Source organism: Anoplopoma fimbria, chromosome 5, assembly GCF_027596085.1.
Source record: "Anoplopoma fimbria isolate UVic2021 breed Golden Eagle Sablefish chromosome 5, Afim_UVic_2022, whole genome shotgun sequence".
NCBI classification, from domain to species: Eukaryota; Metazoa; Chordata; class Actinopteri; order Perciformes; family Anoplopomatidae; genus Anoplopoma; species Anoplopoma fimbria.
The window spans coordinates 2,456,056-2,476,608 of record NC_072453.1 but is presented as its reverse complement, the minus strand read 5'-3'; the positions used below and the strand labels follow the sequence as shown (position 1 = coordinate 2,476,608).

Genomic DNA, 20,553 nt, shown 5'->3' with positions numbered 1-20,553 from the left:
CCGCTCCTCATTGGTCCGCCGCTATGAATGAGGTGGGTCTAGACGACACTCACCGTGTAAGCTACTGTTGAAATTCCAGTGCTAACCAACTTTAGCCAGCTTGCTAACATGTAATTCTGCGAATGTGAAGAACTACTGTGGATATTTATGAGTGAATCATATTTTATTTGCAATAGAAGGGATATTGGACACGTCGTATTGATGTTTGCTGTTACTGCAACCATGTCCAGTTAGCCAGGACGCTGCAATCGTTGGATAACGAACCTGGCAACCCGGCCAGCCAGCCCGGGTCTCCTGGGTCTGCGTTGAGGGATTTGAACAGGTTTCATCGCCCAGAGGGACAGCAAAGCCGGGTGCTGCGACCCACCATGAGTCCCGCGGGCTGCCCCCATGTCAACAGCTTCAAAGTGGACAACTGGAAGCAGAACCTGAGGGTCATTTATCAGTGTTTCGTGTGGAGCGGTTCAGCCGAGACCAGAAAACGCAAGGTAACAAGTGACAGCGGGGGACCCTGCAGCCGAGCCTTACCTAAGTGTGTGTGTGTGTGTGTGTGTGTGTGTGTGTGTGTGTGTGTGTGTGTGTGTGTGTGTGTGTGTGTGTGTGTGTGTGTGTGTGTGTGTGTGTGTGTGTGTGTGTGTGTGTGTGTGTGTGTGTGTGTGTGTGTGTGTGTGTGTGTGTGTGTGTGTGTGTGTGTGTGTGTGTGTGTGTGTGTGTGTGTGTGTGTGTGTGTGTGTGTGTGTCTGTCTGTCTGTCTGTCTGTCTGTCTGTCTGTCTGTGTCTGTCTGTGTGTGTGTGTGTGTGTGTGTGTGTGCAGACAGTCCCCCGCCCTTAGAAAACAACACGAACACCCGTCACTCTTGAGTACCAGGGTAGTTTGGTCTCAGTCAATTACTGACCCCGCTCACAGTCCAGTTTTTCCTTTGGTGTATAGCTTAAAAAAAACTCAACTACAACACCTGACAGGCTCCGCACAGCATTGGAAACTGAAGCAAACTTCCAGCGTACACCCAGTTAACCCCGCACGGCCAGACGTTCGCTAAGAGAAAACGAAGAGACCGCATTAAAGATCAGAAAGCTGATGTGCATCTGTTTGCTTTGGCGCTGCGCCTGCTGTGGCTCCACTTCCTTCCAGCAGCAGACCGCAGGCCAGCATTTCACGGTGGTATTTCCTCGCTTGGGGGGGGCTTAATTTATTTAAACCAACCAAGCGTACTCTCTACCTGTTATCCTGCAAACCTCCCAAGCGAAAACTACAAATGCATCACTGCTATCTCTGCATGACAGGATCATTAAGGTTTAACTGATAAGCAGGTTAAGCAGTACCACACAGATACAGGTTGTGTGTTCTTGAGAGAAGCAAACATATATTTTTTTTGAGTCATACATATTGCAAAGATCCCCCAAAAACGGATACAGAGCAGATGTGCACAATATTATCACATTGTGCTTGTATCTTTTTAATATGTGAGCGTGTGCTTTGCTGCAAACCTGCCTGACTGCATGCATCCTGCACTCAAAATGTGCTCTGGGACAAGTCCCTGTCATCTGCCATGGGGATCAGTGGGAGCTGGTAGTCCAGGAGGCATGTTGACTGAAATAAATGGTGTTAAATATTTGCAGGTACTCCTACTGGTGTGGTTGCCTGATTATCAGCCCCCGGCCCCAACCCCACCCCACAGCGAAGAGCAGACAATGCTGGCAGATGGGCTCACGTCCCTCCTGCGCATTACCTGCCCCCTGGCACTACATTTTAATCGATCATGGCTCAGTATTCCACTTCGATGTGAGCATGTATCTTACAGAAAGCCTATTCGATGAGAGACTTACTTTGAAATGTCTCTGGAGATTGTGATTACAGATCGTTTCAGAGTTTGGTTGAAGAGGGTGATCGAGGTTTTCCATCACATTCAGTTGTCGGATGTTCTTTTTCCCATTCTAACCTTAGCTCCGAGCATATGCCTCAATTTGTTCGTGTTAGTATGGAAGCAATCTCAGGACCCGTATGCCTATTATGCATTATTAGCCTCAGGGGGAATGCAATGGGTTTACCCATCTTTTAATGTAGCTGCTTCCACTATCGGATCCCCTCGTTAACTGACTACAGAGGAGAAAGACATTGCGTATCTCTCACTACACCCCCAAAAAATAAATGCATTTGACAGTTTTACCCATCATTTTGAGGGGGAAATACCAGCATTCCCTCTCCTCTCTGTGCTGACCGTTGGATTACCTCTAGAGTCAACACTCTCAGTGTGCATCAGACTGACCTTCGGACACGGATTGAATCTTAAGCATTCATTCACCTTGAGAATTCAAAGGCTCCACTCTTTGGTTGGCTGCTGGGTCAATCACAGAGGCGTCTAATCACATGTGAATGTGGGCTGCGTTGGATTTTGTCAGTCCACCAGGAAACAAATGTATTTTTCTCAAGACGCTGCAGGCAAGAACAATGACCGGAGCCTAGCAGAATAATGAGTTCAAATCTCCACAGGAGTGCCACAGGAAAATACTTGATTATCCATCTACAGACAGTGGGAGATGCACTTATATATGTGTGCACCAAGGCAACACAAAATAAGACCAAAGACCTGCTAAATCATGTGATAGGTCCCATTTGAACTCTGAGCTGAGGGGCAGAATCAGCACTACTTTTCCTCTAAGTCCTGTAAAGACTGTCTGCTGTTAGCCTGCACCACGGCTGCTTCGTCCACTCAGTTCAGCAACACATTAATGGAATCATTGGGGAAGAGGTCCAATGGGTTTTAAACTCATAGCTGATGGCAAAAAGACAGAAGGTCAATAAAGTGCTTCACATTAGCTCAGTGTATTCCTGGCACTACCAGCTGTTGCGTGTAAATTTGCTAGATGACATAGATTACAGCTCTGACGTTAAAGGTGCAACGTTGTGAGATCTGGCAAGAATAATACTTTAAAGCAAAAAAAAAAAAAAAAAATCAACCAATATGAAAAGTGTGAAGAAGTAAATGTTTTGATGTCAACCTGCTGCTAACCAACAAGGTCCGGCCTGTACTTTATTGTAATACAACTTGCCCTCAGTCCTGAAAAGAAAGATGCAGAGCTGCCCCAAGGGCTTGTCAATGATACGTCCAAGTTCCGTTAGTTTATTATTGTTTAAATCCAAAGTGGCAGAAACGTGAAAAAGTCCTGCCTCATCCTCCCTGCTGCCAGGAGAAGAGTGTGCGACAGCTCAGGGAGACTTACCCCCCTTGAATTCAGCCAGTTCAAACCCCAGCACCGGGGGTCTGATCCAACAGCCAGCTGTGACTCCCGGCAGCGGGGGTTTGCACTGGCTGAATTCAAGTCTCTGCGGCCCCTGATTTGGGCGTCTGTTTCCAGACGCTTCCTGAACCGCTCTCCTCCTGCCAGAGGAGTTGTTTCTGCCATCCAATAAACAAACTATGACCAACTTTCTGTTTTGGCAGCCGGGTTACATTTTTTAGTTTTCTTACCATGTTGTTAGTAAGTTCGGCCAGGTACTACTATACATTGCAACTTTAATCACCTACCTTCATATATTGTACATTTGCCATAAACATCAATATCACTTTTATTTTGTTTTGTCAGGGCTTCCTTATCACCTACAGTGGTGTCCTATTTCTGTCAGGATTATACAATATTTGGTAAGATACCTTTTTGTTTTGAAGGGAATGGCCCTTTAATTCACCTTTTATAGACACCTCCTCTGGATGCAGGACAGGGCTTTGCCTTCAATGGGCGAGACAGATGTTGTTGCAATTGGCTGACAGTTGGATAATGTCCTCACTTACACCTCTAACAAGGATCTTTCCAGCCCATTACCTTCTACTCCCATTCTCCCATAACATCCTGCCGGCAGATGGGTTGTCACTGTCATCGCAGCGCTCGCAGAAATATGACATGGACAGAGCTCGAGCTGTCACAAAGCCTCACTGAGCGCATGGCCCATTTTAGTTACAACATGGCCAGCGTGCTAAAGCAGAAGTACTGTATGTCCATAACTACTCCATATGTGTATTCTGAGAGGATGTAAGCATGTGTTGACAGACACAAATACCTCCATGAATACAGTGTTCTCTCTGGGACCTGAAAAATACAAATACACTTGTGCACTTTAACACTGACAGTTGGAAGAATGAGTGAGGAACGACTGCTGCATATTGATGCCTTTTCATAATTCATGTGCTGTCTAAGCACTTATGCACGGAGGGGTATGTGTGACTGGAATAAGAATGTGTTTCGGTTTTCTTCTTTATCCATTTTGCATCTATGTCCATGTTAAAGCTGGCATGCCGAGCAAATGCTAAAATAATCAGGAACACAGATTTAATTTTCTATTAGTTGACATGTAAAGATGTGATATGAATATTATCTGAATATGGTTAAAGGAATTGTTAAATATGCATGTCTGCTCTCTTGCTGAGAGTTACATGAGAAGATTGATAAAATATGAACCTACAGCCAGGGGATGGTTAGCTTAGCTTAGCACAAAGGCAGGAAACTGGGGGAAACAGCTAGCCCGTTTTTTTAGCTTCAATTACTTGGTTTGAGTGTGGATTAAACAAGCAAGATACAATGTATTAATTTGTGAGCTTTAGAGTTGCTGGTAGGCGGATTATGTTAGCCTCAGATAGTGCCAAGCTAGCTCTTTCCAGTCTTTATGCTAAGATAAGCCAAGCTAACCATCTGTTGGTTGTAGCTTCGTACATGAGAGTGGTATCAAATTAGTAAATTAAATCTCTTAAAAAGCGATAAAACATTTTACAATTTGGCTAACTGTTTTTTATACAACATGTAAAGGAAAGTATACACATTTATTTAGATTTAGACAAGAAATGTCATTTTATCAGTCCCTTACAGATCATTCTTTCAAGCAACGGAAAATGAACGGACAGCTATTCTAATGTTCAGTTTAGTTTTTTCAATTTCTTTTTTTATGCTTAACAATCCCTGGTTCCGTCTTCTCAATTATTGGGGATTTTGCTGCTTCTCCTTTTTATATCATTTTATATCTTTGGGTTTTGGCTCATTGGTCACAGATGACAAGTCATTTGAAGGTGTCACCTTGGGTGCTGCGATTTTCGTGACAGGATTTTGTAGACAGAAGATTGTAGCAATGATTCATCAGATGCTACTGGAGCACAGTGGTTGCATTTTCAAACCAAGGAATTAAATGCATATTCTCATGCAACATAAGCCTGCAATACAAAGTATGTTGGCACAGGCACTAGGTGATATAGCAGAACATGTACACTACACTCCCAGTTATGACCAATGCAGTCCACTTTCAGACAGACCAATAGTTCTACTCCAATCCATTTCCGTCTTCTGTTTCTATTAAAGGGATAGTTTGGATGCTTGGAAATGGGATTGCATGAGGTATTTATCCATAGTCAAGTGTATTACCTACATAAGATGCCGGTCTACACGCCCCCAGTTCGGAGACAGCAAGATAGGAGTACCAACAGGAAAACAACCAACGGACTGTATCAATATCAGTTTAAGTGTACACTTTATTTGAAAATGTTTCACCACTTAACCTTGCCGTCAGACAGTCTTTCGGATGGGGAACTGAAACTGTTGTCTATACATTATTTAAAGCCACAAGACTCCTTTGGAAAAAAAACCAAAAAAACCTGGTTCTGGTCTTTGCTTCCTTGCTTGTACTCCTGCCTGTTTCTCCAAATTGGGGTTGTGCTGACCTCCATGTTCTTTGGGTAATACACTCACTATGGATAAATACTTCCACCACCCATTTAAAAACCAACCATTCCTCTCTGCATGTTTGTGTCCTCTGGAGTTGACTGAATTGAATTGTTGCCCTCCATAGCTATTTCCATCTCCTTCCTACCCCCTCCTGTCTTTTCATATTCCCCCTACTCTCTTCTTCCACACATTGCTCGTTTCCTCTCACCTCTTCATATTCATGCTGGCTCATTGGCATGCCAGCTCCTCATCTGCATGCTTTTGAACCGTTGCTATCATCCCCTCACTCCACAGTGGTGCCCCCCCCTCGTCTCTCCAACACGACTATCGAGCAGTAAATAAAGGAGGGATGTATCAAATCATTAAGAATAATTATCGGATACTGCAGTTAAGGTTTATACATGAATTACTTTAAATTGACATGATCACCCCGGGCTTCTTTAGCGGTTATAGCGGAAAAGAAAGATAAATCACGTTTAACCCTGACGTTTTTTGACAAAGTTTCACGTACTGTGCAGCCAAATGCACACACTTCTTTCCCTCAGATACACAGATATCCCCCTTTCAGCATGATATCCAGTCACCTATCCTGATTCGAAACAAGGTATTAAAGATTGAAGACAAGCTATGTTTTACTTGATAGAAAAAATATTATCTAGATAGCAGTTGAGGCCAATAATTATGTAGCCATGTCATGGCTGGCCCTTAGAAATAACTGCATTTCATTATCTTATATACATACAGTAGTTCCCCCTGCTGTGGTTACATGGCCATTTGCTTACATGCTGTCTTAGAGTATTGTATTGTGATAATAATCTCCCCTGTCTCTCCGTTTCCTGTCCCCCCCCCCCCCCCCCCCTCTCTCTCTTCCAGGCCAAGTCGTGCATCTGCCACATGTGCGGCGCTCACCTCAACAGACTCCACTCATGCCTCTACTGCGTCTTCTTCGCCTGCTTCACCAAAAAACACATCCACGAGCACGCCAAGAGCAAAAGGCATAACCTAGGTATGGCATTCACAGGTGCAGGCTGAGCAGGTGCGTCTGGAGGGGCTTAGTTTAGTTATTCACACGGTGCAACACCAGGAACCCAGACCCGCAATTAGTCCCCCTTTTCTTAAATTAGTTGGTCCCTGCCTCCTAAACAGACACACTCTAAACATAATTCTCACACCCACACACAACGCCGTCCTCTTCTCTCAAAACAAAGGCCGCTAAAAGGGCTAATTATACAGCCGAGTGGCTAATGAAGATGTAGCCCGGTGTGATTGCTCGAAGCGCTGACAGGTTCACACACACCAGAGCGTGTGTGTGTGTCTATATTTAAACTTTAAGTTAGTTATCTGTTGGCCCTTTTTTTTTTTCACCGTCCTGGCTGTGACACAGTTGTGGTTTTGTGATGCCTTTAATCAAGAGAAAATAATCGAGAGCAACAGAGAGAGCTATTATTATTATGCAACCTGGTGCAACTTGATTGCAACACAGTCCAAAAGGTTCAGCCTCACGGGGGATCAGAATCTCACCTGTGCATTCGGCCTCATGTGACCCATGAGAGTGAGTAGGCACTGGTGAACTTACTAATGAAAAAGAACTGTGGCCTGTCATGGCTGATCCAAAACACTCAGTGGCGTGTGGGGTTTTACGTGGGGAAAACACAAAAATGAGATTTGTCTCCGCCTTGTTTTGATAGGATTATTAATCCAGGTCAGAGAAGGTAACGTAACACTTTGTACATCAGTGATTCTCGGTAATAATCTGCATTGGATTTGTTGAGATATACTCCAATTTTAAAAAAATGTCAGAGGGAGAGCCTTTGAAACGTCCCGGGTTTAAATCCTGCCTTGCACGCCATACCCCCCTCTCTCTCTCTCTCTCTTCCCCTTCCCCATTTATAGTCTCTGTCTCTCTATACTGTCAAATAAAGGTAGCAGTGCAATGATGTTTAAAGAGAAATGATAGAGAAGGCTTCTATTTTTATGCCACAACCACGCTGCGTTTCTCATCACAGCTTGTATGGAGGTCGCTTTGTTTGGCGAGCGTTTGCCGCGAGAACTGTGAAAGTTGTGTTTCAATTCACTTAGCAAAATATTTGCAAACAGACACAATCTGGATGGCTCCCAAATTTGAAAAGAAGACGTTGGTGTTTTGCTGAACACCAAGAACGGTTGGCTGTTGTCCCACATGCGCCCAATCCCTATTCCACCCGGCCTACAATAATCAAAACATTGCACACAATCACCGAATTATGGCAGAGATTGTTGCTGCGTGTTACCTGAGCCCGCACAGTTAAACAGCTCTTGAAAGTGTGCAGCCTTGTGAAGTCTGAATGCGAAGCAGTCTGGGGGGAAAAAACATTTTTTGCCTGTAAACTGCTGTCTGGTTTATTTTGTGCAAAGAATGGGTGATATTACAGCTGAGTGACAAATGAAATAACAACGCAACTGTATCAGTCATTTTTTTTTCTTCCTCGCATAACAATCACATATATTAATGTTAGCTTGAAGCCCTCAAATTAAGCTATTTTAAATGAACAACATAACATTATTGTCTCAATTCCATGTCATACAGGACTATACAGGAGAATGCTTTGAATTAAATTAAGAAATTCCTAAAGAGTCCAGGGGATAACACTTCACATTCATGTTTCAAAATTGTGTTGAGCATGTGAAAATGCTCATTACAGCTCACTATAGAACAGGCATTATTTTTGAGGTCCAAGCTGCATAGAGATGTAGTGTACTAACATCTGTACACATTTTTATTGTCTATAAGAACACCGAACAGAGAGCAGACTGAAACAAAAGACGCTGCCAACAGCACATTATCTTCAACACCAGGGCATCACCCTGTTGGGATAAATGCTGCGATACCATCTCTACGCCCAGTAGTGCTCTCTTTTTTTTTTTTTTTTTTTTTTTTTTCATTCTCCACATAATAGAATTAGGATGCTTTTGAGCTGCAAGTGAAGCGCTTTACACTGCAGTGTTTTGGGAGCCGAACACTGCAGCAGCAAAGACACTCCGGGTGGTGTCCATGACATAGGGACGGGTTTGGCAGATGTTGAGTTTGTTTTTGTGATGAAGCGTCCCCCCCGGTGTGAGTGTTTCCCACAGAGTGTAATTGTGTGTTTAATTAGGTTAGCTGCTCAATCAAATGCCGCAAATAAAAAAAAAAATCGAGTGAGAGACGGAGGGAGAGAGAAAGGGTGAGACCCCAGCAGACTGGTGAGGAGGTAATTAAATCGTCTTTAAAAAAAAAAACCCTGTGGAATTAGCCTCCATTAAACCCCCGGCCCCTCCTCCTTCCTGCTTCTCCTCCTCCTCTTCCTCCTCTCTTTTCTTTCTCGCCGCTCCATCTCTTTCATCTCACCATTTTTAGTGCGTTTCCACTCACAGCTATTTGGTGAATGCTGTTTGCACCCTTGTACTGAGCTCGCCTCTGTCTCAGTCCTCCTCTCTTTATTTCTCTCCTCCTGTTACCGTGGTTACCTGATGTCCCGGTCGATATACTCAGAATTTTCAAAGGTTTTTATCTCAAAACGCGTGTGCCATTAGCTTGTCTTTCTGGCTGTTTTTTCCCCCCCTTTCTCCCAACAGTTCAGTGGAGTTTTTTGTTCTTTACTGTACTTCCTCCCTTCCCTTCCACCATCCTGTCCTCCCCCTGCTTCCTTTTTTCTCCCCCCTTCATACCTGCAGAGGATGACAGCTGGATGAAGCCGACAGGCGAGTTGTCATGGCAACAGCAAACAGGTAGCTGCAGGGTAATGGAGCAGGTGAGGAGAGTAGGGAGTTGAAGGAGTTTCGGTATCCCTCCTCCTCACCCTTTGACTCCACTGGATCTCTCCGTCTCTTTTGGGTTGTCTCTCCGTCGTTCCTGGATGGTGTTAACAGATAGCTGATATGTCAGAAGATAAGCTGCCTGACCTCGCAGCACCATGGCAACCTGGCTTGAGTAGAAAATGTCCAAGAGACGAAGCAGTTGACTCGCCGTCCTTCAAACAAGAGTGTCCCTGCGTTTGACTAACGGCTTTCTAACCCATAATTTGTTTTTCCTCTCACCCTCTCCTGTGATTCCAGCTATTGACCTGCTGTATGGAGGGATTTACTGTTTCATGTGCCAAGACTACATATATGACAAAGACATGGAGCAGATTGCCAAAGAGGAACAGAGGAAAGCCTGGAAAATGCAAGGTATGACACAAACACATAGCCATACCACACACACTGTCGTATACACACCATGTGAAAGCTGCATGATGTCTCTCCGGCTCATGGTCAAAGGGTTTAAGTGAAGGATGCAATGTTTGTGTGTGTGTGTGTGTCTGTGTGTCTGTGTGTCTGTTACAGGCATAGGGGAGAAGTACTCAACGTGGGAGCCCACCAAGAGGGAACTGGAGCTGCTCCGCCACAACCCCAAGAGGAGGAGAATCACCTCCAACTGTACTATTGGTTAGTATCACCTTGTCTCTCATGTGCACACACACACACACACACACACACACACACACACACACACACACACACATACAACAGTGTTGGAGAGGATGGTCGTGTAGCTGCAAAGAGCTGGATGTCAATCCGGGCCAGACTGTCAGTAAAAGGGGACTTTTAAAATGTGTCACCCAAAAGCTAATATTTAGTGAAAATATGTAAATAATATTTAATACCAGGTATTGTAGTTAAAAACACTATGAACTTCCCAGAAAACAGAGAAATCAAACCTGGCATATTTGTCAAAATGTGCATCTTCAAACCTGTGTGGAAACAGGTTATCTTGACAAAAATGTAGCTGACAGCAATTTTGATGAGAACATGTGATAGGCATTTTATAACGGAGCTAATAGTAGTCACTCACATCCTAGCCCATAGACCATATCACAGTTGTAAACATTCCAAATGTGTCCCAGTTTGTTTTCCCGTTGCAGTGTATGTGAATGACATCAGCTGACATGGAGCAAAGCTGTTGCCTAGCAATGCAACTCCACTGAAGCGGTGCATTTGGTGACCTAAGCTGATAGCTAGTCAATTAGTTAAATAGTGGAGGGCTGATTTGCTGTCTTCAGAGAAAAGCATCAGAATCTATTTGAAGCAACAGCGAATATTAGTATGAAGCAGTGGTGGAGTTTGGCGTGTGTGTGTGTGTGTCTGTGTGTGTGTGTGTGTGTGTGTGTGTGTGTCTGTGTCTGTGTGTGTGTGTGTGTGTGTGTGTGTGTGTGTGGGAGTGAAGAGAGCTGGCATACGTTTAACACCTGGTAGCAGCCTGCAGCGATGTGCTCGAGCACCGTCAACATTCCTGGCACTGTCTTAGGTGAGGGAAATTACGGGCCCTGCTGCTCGTCTGTGAGAACACCACCTTCATCCTTCCTTCCTCTCCTTCAACCCTCCTTTCTCTACCTCCTACTCCGTCTTCTTTCCTTTTCCCTCCGCCGTCTCCCCTGTCTCTCTTCTCCTCCCTCTCCCCTCGTCTGTGTCTGTGTGTGGTTTGGTCTGCAGTAATCTGACAAGGGCTTCCCTGCGTGCGATCCAAACGTCGCCTCAGGGACATCACTGTTTCTCTCTCTGTGTGTGTGTGTGTGTGTGTGTGTGTGTGTGTGTGTGTGTGTGTGTGTGTGTGTGTGTGTGTGTGTGTGTGTGTGTGTGTGTGTGTGTGTGTGTGTGTGTGTGTGTGTGTGTGTGTGTGTTTTAGTTGTCTACTGTTAACAGCATTGCAGCTTAGATGCTCCACTGCAGCAGCAAAGAAAAATGATCTGTCTCTTCTGCTCTTTCTCTCTATCTTCCCTCTTTTCTTTATTCCTCCCTCACCCATCCTTATCTGTTTTTCTCCTCTTTGTTGCCTGCGTCTCATTTCTCTCTCCTCTTAACCCTCAGGCCTGCGAGGGCTGATAAACCTGGGCAACACGTGCTTCATGAACTGCATCGTCCAGGCGCTGACGCACACTCCGCTGTTGCGTGACTTCTTCCTGTCCGACCGGCACAAATGCGAGATGCAGAGCAACTCCTGTTTGGTGTGCGAGATGTCGCAACTCTTCCAGGAGGTAACCGTCTCCTTTTTTTTTTTTTTTTTTTTTTTTTTTTTAAAGAATGCTGTTCGGTATACAACCAGGGATAATATGCGTGGAAGGGAATGTTTCCTATTTCACCTACACACTTTTGCTTCTCAAGTTCTACTCAGGCCATCGGTCGCCCCACATCCCCTTCCGTCTTCTCCATCTGGTGTGGACCCACGCCCGTCACCTGGCCGGCTACGAGCAGCAGGACGCCCACGAGTTCCTCATCGCAGCGCTGGATGTCCTGCATAGACACTGCAAAGGTTGGACGCACATGTACACAGAGACAATGCACATGCACGTGTTTGGAAGTGGTGGAAGCCCCTATGAATTCAAAATGGTTTTACACAAGTGGTTCAACATTGTTATCAAACACTTCACGTGAACATTGTAATGATTGGACTGCAACATTTTCTGATTTTAAGTCACATTTTTGTTACGCCACGCTCCTTCTTTGCATTTGTAGAGCCCCATAGTTGTCAATTGGAACTTTCATGGGAGGTTCCGCCACTTATGTAGACATGTCCTACAAGTGTTGTGATGATTGATCAAACAGTCGGGGAGTTAGTTTTATTGAGTCGCTAATGCACGTGTTTTTATATTTATTGGTTGATATCTTCAAAATGCAATGAGATATCAATAAACTTTATGCAACTTTTGAAAAGCCTGTAATGATCCACAGATTTTTTTGTGCAAATTGACCTGTGGTTTAGGAGGAAATGTCAAAAATGTGTTCTACAAAAATACAGAAAATCTAGTCAGATTATACTTTTAAATATACTTAATTTAAAGCAGTGGTTCTCTTACTTTTTGGTCAGGTCTTTGGTCTTTTTTAAAAACCTTATTTGAATGCTGAAACAATATTCAAAGATCAGGCGAGGCAAAGGAGACATTAAGAATCCCTCTTGAAAAAATGTCGTTGAGATTGAATCGACTGGTTAGCCTTCATCGCTAGTGTCACCTCAGTCATCTTCTGATGGTGTCCAATCTAAGATCCACTTTTGTCTAATGGCTGAACTTTGCAAAACGACCATTCAGCTTGGGTGTAGTTTAATGCATTTTTGCCTTCAAAGAACATACCACCTGCTACCTGTTGTAAATTTTAAATTCTAAATAAAGCCTAGAGTTTAAATTTCTGACCATGAAATCAACATCAAATGTTCCGGAGGCTATGACACTGACACATGACACTGAGACTGTTATACATTTAGTATAGTTCCATTATTTACATTTACGATAAAAAAATAACGTCATTATCCCTCTGAATTATTACAATTATCAATTTTGATAAAAAATGAGACCCATCTCAAAGATAATGTATTATTGGTTGAAATGCTATTGAGATTTTATTACATTTTTGGTAAAGCTATTACACTATTGGTGTGATACCCTATTGGTTTTTACCACATTTTCGATCAGGTTTTTGTGCAAATTTAGTTCCAATTTTCGGGAAATCGTTTCATTATTGGGTGCCACACCAGCAGAAAGAATGACTCAAAGGCTGCTTTTAGCTGATTTGAAGGTGAGACAGGAAGAGAGCTGGTTGAACGAGATCAGAGGATAAAAAGAGAAGCGAGAGGTGCGCTGACTGACAGAGAGATTCAGAGCCACAGTGTGGATCGCTCATGGATCTGCATCTCTCTCTGCAGTGTAGAAGCAGAGTGGCTGTGAAGGTACACAGCATTGCTTTTAGTGACTGTGTGTGTTTCTGTGTGTGTGTTTATATCCGCACAGACGACAACGGGAAGAAAGCCAACAACCCCAACCACTGTAACTGCATCATCGACCAAATCTTCACAGGGGGCCTGCAGTCTGACGTCACCTGTCAAGTCTGCCAGTAAGTGCGCTCGCGTGTGAAGCACAACACAAAAAAATCTTTCAAGCCTCACTAGAGCCATAAAACAGAGATTAAAGCCTAATAGAACAAAGCAATGGCCTGGTTCACTACGCCATTGTCTTACAGTACAGTTGCATTGTGTTAACAGTAACGCTAAGCAGCCGCTCCAAAGTGACACACTTCACTGGTCCGTCACCAGTGAAGAGCTCTATAATTCCCTGCCCCGAGGTGAGCCTCCCGCCTCCCCTCTCCTCCGTCGCTCACATAGTCACACCGTCAAACACACACACACACACACACACACATAGTCACACCACACACACACACACACACACACACACACACACACACACACACACACACACACACACTCAGTGAACGACTACACTGCAGCAACAGCAAAACCCTTTCATGGCACACAGAGCGTAGAGTTGATCTCTAGTTCCACCTGGTGGGCAAAGAAAGCGCCTGGTCTCAATGCTCCGATGTGCATATTTTCGTTGAAGACATTTACAGTAGCTGACTCACTGCAATGGATGTTGAAATGTACCAGCAAAAAGGTGATTCACTTTGTAATGAACAACATGATGATATAACAAAAACATGCTTCCAATGTTTGTCTTTTTTTGATAAAGACAAAATTATAAGGCAGAAAAAAAAACAAAAAATGTCAATATCACCCTACTTCAAAACACCCAAACATCCCCTTTAAATCTAAAAAAAAGGATTCAAACAAACCACTAGAAGCACTGTGCTATAGCTTAGAGTTTTAAATGGGATCTCTTGCAGAAATAAGTTGAAAGCCATTTAATATTTTTAAGCATGCTTAAAATAAAAAAAATATTATTATTATTATTATTATTATTATTATTATTATTATTATAGCCGAGGAGGACAACAGGCGCTTGGAAAGCTTTAAAGAAAACGCAGTGATCCCCACATTTGGATTTTTGTGCTTTGTTTGTGTTTATATCAGAAGACAGTTCTTCCCTGGACCAGGTCTGCTGCCACAGGGCTTTTGCCGATTCATGATTTATTCACTTTGAGTTCTCCATTTAAAATGTAGGGCTCACATGTTGCCAACTCAGCCTTTGCTTTTGACCAAGGAAAATGGACTGCAGACATTCTACCAAGCAAACAGCAGCTTATATCACACAAGTCGCTATTTTTGGACAGAACGAGTTGAACCACTCAATCTAGGTCATATGGTCACTACTCACAGGCTAAATCCAACTGAAGTTCACATTTTTGCAACATTTCAAATTAAACAGTTTCTACCTTTTGTGGCAACCGTGGAGCTAGTTGATGATTTTTACCAACCACCTGGTTGATTTGTGCTTCACTCTATTCTGTCCCCTGCCTTTTTCCTCGCCATTGTGTTACAGCAAAGATGTAAGTGATGAAGGTCCAGTGTGTCGACAACAAGCATTATATTTTATTAGCATTCATATTGGGTTGAATGCCATTGTTAAGGAAGCCCAGAGAGGCAAGTGAGAAAAAGAAAAGCAAAACATTTTCTGATCTTACTTGGTTTCTCTCCTGTGTTTATGACTTAAAGCATTGATGTTTTCTTGCATGTGAGTTTAATTTACATAACTTGGTAACACACATTACAAGTACCTTGTGTTTAGTGTGCGCGGAGAAATCAAAACTCACCTTGAAGAAAACTTGAATGCTTTTAGTCCCATAGAGTGGTGCAGGAATGAGTCCTTAAACCCAGAAATGAGATAGCATTTTTGAACTGCCGGTTCCCTTGTTTCAAAGTCAGTGTTTTTTGGGGTTTAGTGCCTTAAATACAGTTTGAGATTAAAACAAGCAAGATTTTAATGTTTTGTTCTATGACATGAAACACATCAGTAAATACCGCTCTTGGGAATTTTGACTTTTTGGCTTCTTAATTACATCACACTCTTAGTGAGCCTCATCTTTCTGAACAAAATATGTAAGTGTCATGAACTTGTGTTTGCCACATTTTCTGCAATAATCCCAAATCCAATGGAAAAATCCAATTTGCTTTTTGTTGAGGGAACCAGTGGGATGCTAACTTCCGGGTTTGGCCCACAAAAATATGTCATCCCTGCAGCAGTCTCTTTAGAACAAGGGTTAGTTGTGCACTTCAGCCTCTTGTGGTTGAAATAAATTTTAAAGCAACAATCCCTTAAAAAAATGATCCTGAAAAAAAATCGCCTGATTTTTAGGAACTTCAGAAGAATATCTAAAAACAAAGTGTTTTACAGTTAAATAAAACAACAATGAAAGGCATTTGAATAAAATGTTTGAAATCAAAGACCAGCAGAAATTAAAATGAATAAGAACAAATCAGGGCAATAACATGCTTTTGAGACAAAAAAAAGCCAATCTTTTTATATGAAATTTAAAACACTTAACAGAGCATGCTGATCTGAACTCCAGAGGAAATACGAAGGGTCTTAGCCACGATGCCGAGTAGATGATGCCTCCCTGATGTCCCCTCTTTTGTCTCCCCCTCGCTTATTTGTCTGTCTGAATAGACAAATAAGTGTAGTGTCTTACCTCGCCTCCTCTGAAATGTCTTGTGTGTGTCTCTCTCTTTCTTCCTCCATTAGTGGCGTCTCGACGACCATAGACCCGTTCTGGGACATCAGCCTGGACCTGCCGGGCTCCTCCACCCCATTCTGGCCCCTCAGCCCCGGTGGAGACGGTTCAGCGCTTAACGGGGAGAGTCACACCACTGGAGCCACAACACTCACAGACTGCCTGCGCAGGTAACAACTCAATTTTGGCATATTACATACTTTGTGAAATCTTTTTTCTCCGCCATGCAGTTCAGAAATGGAAGTAACCAGTGCATCATTTTTTCCTCCAATCCATAAATAAAAAAGTGTGTGCACGTCAAACATAAGGCCCAGAAGCACACCAAAACAACATCAACAAACGTAGTGCGCCTCCTTTGAAGTAAATAACTCTCCGTACCAGCAGGAAGCAAGAGTCTGTATTCATCATTCAAAAAGGGACACCAGAAGACCTAGGATTGCAGATTTACAAGCTGTTGTTATGATAAACACATGAAACAAATTAAGCGTATGCCTACCATTTTTACACTCAAATCTTCTGCTTGCTTTCCTCCCTCATATTTCTCTTTACGTACATTGATTCACTCAAGCTGAACAGACGATAACAGAGTTATTTTTTGCACACGGTGCAGGACACACTGCAGAAACTAGGGCGACAGACGGTCACCAGCAGCACAACTTTGGTGCGTCAGGGCCTTTATAGACACAAACAATCTAAAACCAGTTTCCAGAATTTTCACACCAAAGCCCTGAGGAGCAAGTTGCACACACCCCACATATACACGGTTCCCTGAAAACTTATTGCTGTTCTTCCCAAATCCGCTGGAGCTCCCGGCAGCAGAATCTATAAACGTACACACACACACACACACACACACACACACACACACACACACACACACACACACACACACACACACTAAATCTCCGTCTCTCCATTCTAGGTTCACCAGGCCAGAGCACCTCGGCAGCAGCGCTAAGATCAAGTGCAGTGGTTGCCATAGTTACCAGGAGTCCACCAAGCAGCTGACCATGAAGAAGCTGCCCATCGTGGCCTGCTTTCACGTCAAAGTAAGAATTTGGTTTTGACTGCTAAATTCTTAGGGATATTGTTTATCAGAGCGGTGTTCTCGTCTCCTTGTTCGCTCTCAGAGGTTCGAGCATTCGGCCAAACTACGGCGGAAGATCACAACTTATGTCTCCTTCCCGTTGGAGCTGGACATGACGCCCTTCATGGCCTCCAGGTGAGCACAAACTCCAAACATAATGATGCTTAGTCTGTGTTCAGTTACAGGAATTAAAAGAAAGATGCGGAGCACAAAACAGAACGTCACACTGCAGTAAATGCTTCCTTTGTTTTGTTGGATTTGTGGAGCAAACGGACGTGTTTTATACAAAGGAATACTCGTACAATAGCAGTTGTTGACTGAGTTTGTTCTGCGGTGTGTTTCAGTAAAGAGAGCAGGATGAATGGACAGTACCAGCAGACCGTGGACCCCTTCAACAATGACAACAAGTAAGGCAAACATTTGTAATTAACCGGTATCTGAACCAGCAGCGCTTTCAAATACTCATTTTATGACCACCCGACTCTTTGGGGTCATATGGGTAGATCTACTGACAGCAGACCTGTCAGAATGCATTGTGGGTCTTGTGCAGCAACCGTTTCTCATCAACCTGTCTCATTAAGTTGTCCTACCTGCTTCCTTCTCCCCCCATTGATCACACAAATGCATTCTGTGCACCGGTCAGACCCCTTTTCATACATTTTACCAGCACCTCTGATTTTTCTTTCATGGGCTTTATTCTAATCAAATGCTGATTATGAATTTGTAAACTGCTGGCTAGCCAAATATCTAACCTGTTTTACTGTTGGCTGAGTTACATTAGGAATAAATGTAACTTCTCCTGCTATAATACTGAGATGTTAGCTGTCCTTCCTAACTGCTGCACAAAGGTTTTTATAACAACTACAAAAACACCGTGATGTGAATCTTGACCATGTTTATTGCAGAATGAAGTGCTGTTTGTAGTTGTCCTCATGCAGTATGGGTGGAGGCTTTTTGCAGCGTTGACTAAGCCTCTTGTTTTCTCTCTCTCTTCCTGTCGTTTTTAGGTATAGTCTTTTTGCAGTGGTGAACCACCAGGGGACACTAGAGAGCGGCCATTACACCACCTTCATCCGCCAGCACAAGGACCAGTGGTTCAAATGTGACGACGCCATCATCACCAAGGCCAGCATTAAGGACGTCCTGGATAGTGAAGGGTGAGTGAGAAACTGTGTTGACTAAATATACAGTTTGCCTTTGTGTTTCTAAAAAAAAAAGCTGTTTGACAGATACTGCTCCTTTCTTTTTTTTTATTAGTGATTCTTCAATCTGACCTTATAGGTACTTTTATCTCCCCAGGTACCTTTTGTTTTATCACAAACAGTTCCTGGAGTACGAGTAGCTGCCTCGATCAGCGCAGCCTGCCGGAGGAGACAAGGGATGATGCAAGGATTAGTTGCATGGGAAAAGGTAACGGAGTGGTGAGGGAGGCGTGGAAACAGACAAAAAAGCCTACCTGAATCCCCCTTAAGTCGCAACTCTCACTCTGACAGTGAACCACCCTTACTACATACTAATCTAGTTAAAGAAGGAACTGTGCGCCTGCTGGATAAGTGCAAAAGTGCAAGAACCAAACAAAATGCAAGGAATTCATAGGGAGATTTGTATCGCCGCTGACGGGATGTTGTAAAAAAAGTGCTTCACTTGAAATCAGGGGATGAAGAAGAAAGCAGCCTTGACAATCTGCCGTATGAAAGAAATTACTGCAGATTCAGGCTGTACTTCAGATAATAGCAGGTATACATGCGTATTCCCTCTTCTGAAACAGACAAAAGGGCAGAAAGGTTCATTTAAACCTTTCGGTTTACTCAATCACAAATGCTGTTCTTCACCATGTTTCGTGCTCGCACTGCTGCATTTAGTAACACCTGAAGATGCAGAGTCGCAGCCTCCCATGGGGGGTTGAGGCTCTGCCTTAGCAAGAACTTTTATTTCCATTCGCTTTACCTAAAGCAGCAACTTCCTGGACACAAGCACACTTGTCTAACGCACCCACTCTCCTGCAAATGACCAAATATTTCATGGTTGGAAGTTGTCTTATTATGCATTTATGTTCAGATTGCAAAAAGTGTGGGAGGGGGGGGATTATGAACAATGTATAGAGAGACGGGTAATTCCATTCATTACTTGTGAGTTTATAGTTCTCATTGAAATACTTTTAGGAAACTTCAACAAGGAGAAGTCAAAGGATCTGTTATCTTCTGCCTCTCATGCTGCTTCCGACAGTCACGGGGACACAGTGAATAATATATTTTTATACATACTGTAATTAAATCGTTTGTTTACGGTTTCTCCATAAATTTGACTGTCTTACATTGTGCCGTCAATCATGTTTTCTTTTGTACACAAAATAGTGCTGATAACGTTCATGAAACTGCTGTTCGGTGAAGTCATTTTATTTAATTATTGTTCCTGTTTAATTTGACTTCAATTTGTCAAACGTTTTGGCGTTACAGAGGCATATTTTCTCCACGTTCAAGATACGTTGTTGTGATGCTGTTTCAGGTAAATGGCAACAAAAAAAAAGGAAAGAATCAAAGGAGTATGTGTAACGGGTTCGAAGTTCGATCCCGCAGTGTTAATCGTTGGCCGCATGTTGCTCTAATTCGGTGTGTTTGTAAGCGTGTGTGTGTGTGTTGTGTGTGTGTGTGTGCATGTGTATGTGCCCTCCAAAGGGGAAGAAAAGAAAAAATGAGTGTAGGTGTGTGTGTGTGTGTGTGTATTAAATGTGTTATTGCGCGTAACAAGAGAGAAAAAGAAGTGTGTATGTGTACCCGTTTGTATGCACACGTGTGTCGTGCGCGTGCGTATGTACCTTAAGTTTGTGTACTGAATCAGTACTTGCATTCAGCATGCCGTCTGAGCTGGGTATCGCAGTTTGTTAGGATTTTTATTTCCACATGTTGATGATGTATGTATTAAATATATATGTACAGTTTGTATGTATAAGAGACGAAATGGTGAAACCTCAAAGTCGATTTTTGTTGTTCTATATCGCTGGATTACCACGGGGTCGTAATCGGAAGAAACTTTCTCTTGACCCGGTCAGTCATTCCTCGCACACACACAAGTAACTGCTGCAAGAACTGGACACAGTGATGGAAAGACACTCCAATAAAGAAAATCTATATCTGTTAACACTTTGTGCCTCTTATTTCTTGTGTTGATAATGAAACATTAAGGTTTTTATTTTTGAATTATTACCTCAGCCAGGGAGGTCATATTTTGGGTTTGATTAGTTTGTCTGTGTCTCAGCTGGGTTGTGTTAAACGATTCCAGGCTCGATTTTCATGAAACTTGGTGGAAGT

At 43.2% G+C, this 20,553-nt stretch overlaps 1 protein-coding gene across 1 annotated transcript; it reads left to right on the top strand.

Moving 5' to 3' along the window:
* Positions 1–48: 48 nt before the first annotated feature.
* On the top strand, positions 49–20,359 carry usp22 (ubiquitin specific peptidase 22). Its single transcript, XM_054598564.1, has 13 exons — positions 49–488; positions 6,577–6,709; positions 9,778–9,891; positions 10,048–10,149; positions 11,569–11,735; positions 11,863–12,010; positions 13,482–13,584; positions 16,170–16,328; positions 17,081–17,207; positions 17,289–17,380; positions 17,590–17,652; positions 18,253–18,402; positions 18,545–20,359. The coding sequence occupies exons 1-13, from the start codon at positions 369–371 to the stop codon at positions 18,585–18,587; spliced, it is 1,521 nt and encodes a 506-aa protein (XP_054454539.1). The 5' UTR covers positions 49–368; the 3' UTR covers positions 18,588–20,359.
* The last annotated feature ends 194 nt before the right edge of the window (positions 20,360–20,553 follow it).